The sequence below is a fragment of the Mizuhopecten yessoensis genome, unplaced genomic scaffold, assembly GCF_002113885.1.
Source record: "Mizuhopecten yessoensis strain PY_sf001 unplaced genomic scaffold, ASM211388v2 scaffold10635, whole genome shotgun sequence".
In the NCBI taxonomy this organism is placed as follows: Eukaryota; Metazoa; Mollusca; class Bivalvia; order Pectinida; family Pectinidae; genus Mizuhopecten; species Mizuhopecten yessoensis.
In genome coordinates, this window is record NW_018408645.1 from 672,376 (window position 1) to 677,427 (window position 5,052).

Here is a 5,052-nt window from a genome sequence, read left to right on the forward strand (position 1 = left end):
AAACTATATATATTGATCAATAACTACACTCATAAATAAAATTGACGTGGACCATGTATATAAAAAAATACACATATCAAAACAATATTGATTATTAAGTTAAACGTGGGTTACGCGTCAAACAAACCTAAGGAGTTTCAATGAAAGCGGTTGATCTCATGAAACATTTCCATGATTTCCAAAAGTTTACTGTTACATGACAGCGTTACAGTATGGGTGCAATGATAGAAATACATCGGTAAACTGGAACTCAAATCTCCTGTTCTTATCATCGTAATAGACGGAAACTGAAATCAGTTCGCAAAAAGAAAGATATTTCATCATAGGTTAATCCGAAAGAATATGCTCTTATTTCCCTGATAAAAAAGGAATTGACAAAAAAAAGTAATTGGAACTGTACACATTATTTCAGGACGGAGTTACGCAAACATCCAATTTTCGGTCCTTAAAGTTGTCAATTTTCTTTCCCTGTCTATATTGGAGTTGTTCCTTCGTTGTCTGATGAGCTTTCTTCTTCCCTTCTTCTGGCACATGTACATGCAACCTGTATTTGTTTCTCGGTCGGGTTATATTGGAAAACGCCGTTATCGCATTCTTCTTGCATCAATACCACCTCTGTGACGCAGACAGGTTCGCATACGTTCTCCAAGCTACGACCTCCTGCCTCCAGGCACTGCTGGCACCGACACCGGACGCTGGTCAGTATGGACGGAAACCGGTTGGGGTTGTGTTCGCTGACCATGTAGTATGGACAAGTTGACCGGTGTCGGGGGGGCGTATACATAGTGTTGTCCAGTTCGTTCAGGTTTTCTGGACACACATTGGTCTCGCCCTCCAATATCGTGGTGGGGACATTACTCCTGTGTCGGTCACTCTCTCGCGCGGTCAGCAATAGAGATTCAGGGGAGATAGAGTTCCTAGCAGAGCGTAGTTGGATGGCCAGGTTGACTCTAGCAGGTGTCCCACATGTGAAGGTTGTATGAACGCATACGGACACGACCATCTCTATCACCGCCAACATAGATATAATTCGCAGGAGTGAATACTAAACAAACAAAACATGATATTAATATTTTAGAACACTAACTAATGTGTAACTGTTCAGTAATAAAGAAGAGGTCGCATGCGGTTACTGCTGCGGTATGTATTGAGGTGGGTGTAACTGTTTTTTTAAGCATGTTGAAAATATTCCTCATGTTCTTCTTTCCATGGTGTCTTTACTTACTGTTTTAAACTTTGGACAATTTAAACATATTGCGATTTATTTTTTAAATATTGTAAACTACAATATAGAAATTATGGTATTTATTCAAATGTACAGATATTCTTAGTCAAAATTTTGAATAAAACTAAAGAAAAAAAGATAACTTGTATTGTAGTTCAGATCTCATGGTGCAAATTATACTGAGCATGCATCAAATAGATTTCGAATATAAACACTTGATTGTATAAATCGATTCAAATATGGATTAAGAATACAAATGACAGAATTTTGTAAAAAAAAAAAAAAAAATGAGTTACAAAGATTTCACAAGATTTCAAATATCAATAACATTATTTTTAAACAACCCACGCAGTTAATAGTATTGAAAAAAAATCTAGGACATAAAACGAATGTTCAACCATAAGATTCAAGTTACAAGATTAAACATCTGACAATCTCTGTGAATCTAGATAAGTATGTAATTAAAAACTGTGTCCGTTTGTATTTACCATGGAATACAATATTGAGAAACAGGTATTGTTTCCAAAGCTTAAGGTAAACAGTATATGAACTAAACGGCCTTTCTGTGTGATTTAGTGGGGTTAACTTCATGCGGAAGAGTCGTTATGATTTATATTTTTACTCTCCGAGTACTATTTTGAGGTTTCGTATTTTTACTCAAATAACGGCTCGCCAGTTGGCTCCTAATAAGCATATTAACGAGTAAAGGTGACGCCGCTACCAAAAGTTTGATTACTAAAATAATAATATAAGGTTTCTTAACATTGTAATATCTAACAATTGTAATCCCCCAATAAAAACTGAAGGGAGTTTTCCTCGGTTGATTGTTTTGTCTGCGAAGGTAATGTGTAACAAGCGAGTAAATGACACAATACTGAAATAAGACACCCAGGTAACTGCGTTGGGGTTTTTCTCATGAGAAAAATGAATAAATAAATATATAAAGAGCTTCGTCAATGACTTTAATCATTGTAATAATGTTTGACTCCTTCGATAATTTATGCTGGGATCGGACTAACACTTAAATTGGAAAATATCCTTTTTAAACTGTGTAAACTGTATCTTGAATAAGATTCATTAGTTTGGAAATATGCAATGTCAAAGTTTTACAATATACACATTTACGGTTTGTATTAAATACATTAAATACGCACATGGTTGTCTATCAATTAAAACTAGTGTACAAGCTGTATTCTGAAGGATAACATTTTAGTTGACGATATTTGTTCCATTAAAATTTACTTAAATGGCCTGATTTTAAAAGTACTGGTCCTTATATGAGAGAGAGAGAGAGAGAGAATCGAAAAGATAGACAGAAAAGATTAACAGGCCACTGTCTGCTGTTTAAGTAAATGAAGTATAAATGTACCTTAAAATACTTTTGCGTATAGCTTACTCACCATCGTTATCTGTCGTTAAAACTAAGATATCTATCTGTATTAAAATCGTGAATGTTTCTTCAGTGATACAAAAACGAGTTTGGTTTCTGCTCTCTAAGACGTATCTTTTATAGTACACATCTGTCAAGTTTACAGTGTTAAAAATAGCCAGAACGATTAAGTTAGGGGGTTTCTTTGTGTGACGTCGTCTTTTTTTACTTCCGTATTCCCCAATGGTCACTTTTGCTGTGAACCCCGTATGTTCTTAAGGAAGGCAATAATGTCGATGAAAGAAGGAGCAATGGGGAGGGACCGTTGGTTTGGTGATGTGGTAAATCTTGTTATCTAATGCGGAAATTTACATAGGAAATTGACTGTTGAGATGTGCATGGTGTTACAACATTAAGTGAGAGCCTGGTTGTAAACAATGATACAGTTAACACACTAACTATACACACATTGACAATATATGACTGCATTCGTTCTGGCCCGACACTAAAATAATTACTTGTCTAACACATCGCTTACCTTAGTTTAAGTGACCATTTGACCATACGCGCTATTGTTGAAACCTTAGTATATAGCGGAACTAATGATTAACGCTTTCACCCCTATGTAACTTTAATTAAGTCTATTAAGGTCTACAGTGGTATGCTGTGTGAGAGAAATAACTCAAACACGAATAACAGGTATGATGTACAAGGGAGATAACTCAAACACAAATCACAGGTATGATGTGCAAGAGAGATAGCTCAAACACAAATCACAGGTATGCTGTGTTTGGGAAAAAACTCAAATACAAATTACAAATATGATGTGTAAGGGGGATTACTGAAACAAAATATGTTTTAGGGAAATAACTTATACCAATCATAGGTATGATGTGTAAGGGGGATAGCTGATACAAATCATAGATATTATGTGTAAAGGGGTTATTCTGACCTAAATAACATATTTAATATGTAGGGGAGATTATTGCACCATCAATCATGGGTGTGTCGTGGATGGTAGCATATTAAACGTATACAAGAAACATTTAAGCTAATAGGTGTATTGTAATATAACAATGGGAAATTTAGTGGGTTTTTTCTGTTTATACCAACAGCCATGCAAATATTTCTAATATGATCAAAATTCTGATAAGCGAATGCATTGTGGAGCATTACAGAAATTATGTTTATAACAACTTCGTGGGTTTTTTTCAATTTTAATTATTCTGGTCTTATTTTTGATGGGCTCGAAATATATATTTTTTAAATTTCAGACCTGTAAGAATAAAGGGCCATTGCCCAAGTGTTGAAGTGTGCATAGGTAAAAACGACTGTGGAAATAATCTAATACTTTGTAAGGCACTCCATAAAATCAGGTACACTTTTTAGTAATATATTAACATTTTAATATTTTAGATAGTAACAGACATTTGTCTGTAAATGTTTTCAGATTGGAGAGGAATAATTCTTCCTTCAATTTAAAATATCTCTTCATGTAGTGACAATATACTTGTGTATATGTTTTCGTTATGAATACACCTGGTCCAAAGGACCATGGTGAGCTTATGCCATACCGCAGCGTCCGGCGTCCGTCGTCAGCGTCCGTCCGTCAACTTTTCCTTTAAAACGCTACCAGTCCAGAACGGTAGATTTTGACTAAATTTGGTCTGGAGCATCCTTAGCCCAAGGGGACTCAATGTTGTATAAATGGTGGGTGTGGCCACCCAGGGGCCTAAGGGGCGGGGCGAAATAGGGGAAACATAGCAAATTATTCTTTAAAATCCTTCTTCTTCTGTAGGAATGTAAGTATTTGGTCCATATTTGGTGTGGAGCATCCTTGGGTAAAGGAAAACCACTTTTTGTATAAACGATATGTCTTGCCCCCCTGGGGGCTGAGGGGCAGGGTTCATCAGGGGAAATATAGCAAATTCTTTAAAATCCTTCTTCTTCTGTAGGAATGAAAGGATTTGGTCCATTTTTGGTGTGGAGCATCCTTGGGTTAAGGGGAACCAATTTTGTATAAACAGTGAATATGGCCCCCCTTGGTCCTGAGGGGTGGGGCCAAATAGGGGAAATATAGCAAATTGTTTAAAATCCTTCTTCTTCTGTAGGGATTAAGGGATTTTTATCCGAATGTAGTCTGGAGCATCCTTTGACAAAAGGGACTCAATTTTTTATAAACATCGAGTGTGGCCCCCTGGGGGCAGAAGAGAGGGGCCCAATAGGGAAAACATAGCAAATTCTTCAAAATCCTTCTTCTTTTTTAGGAAAAATAGGGGGAATGGAGGTAAAACCTTAAAAATCCTTCTTCTACCATAGGGATTAAGGGATTTTATCCTAATTAAGTCTGGAGCATCCCTGGGTCAAGGGGACTCAATTTTGTATAAGCAGTATGTGTGGTCTTCAAGGGGGCAAAAGGGCGGGGCCCAATAGGAGAAATAGAGGTAAAACCTTTAAA

At 36.4% G+C, this 5,052-nt stretch overlaps 1 protein-coding gene across 1 annotated transcript; it reads right to left on the reverse strand.

Annotated features, from left to right (window-relative positions):
• Positions 1 to 472: 472 nt before the first annotated feature.
• LOC110461546 (interleukin 17-like protein) lies at positions 473 to 1,003 on the reverse strand. The gene has a single exon (XM_021515059.1). The coding sequence runs from the start codon at positions 1,001 to 1,003 to the stop codon at positions 473 to 475; it is 531 nt and encodes a 176-aa protein (XP_021370734.1).
• Between the last annotated feature and the right edge of the window lie 4,049 nt (positions 1,004 to 5,052).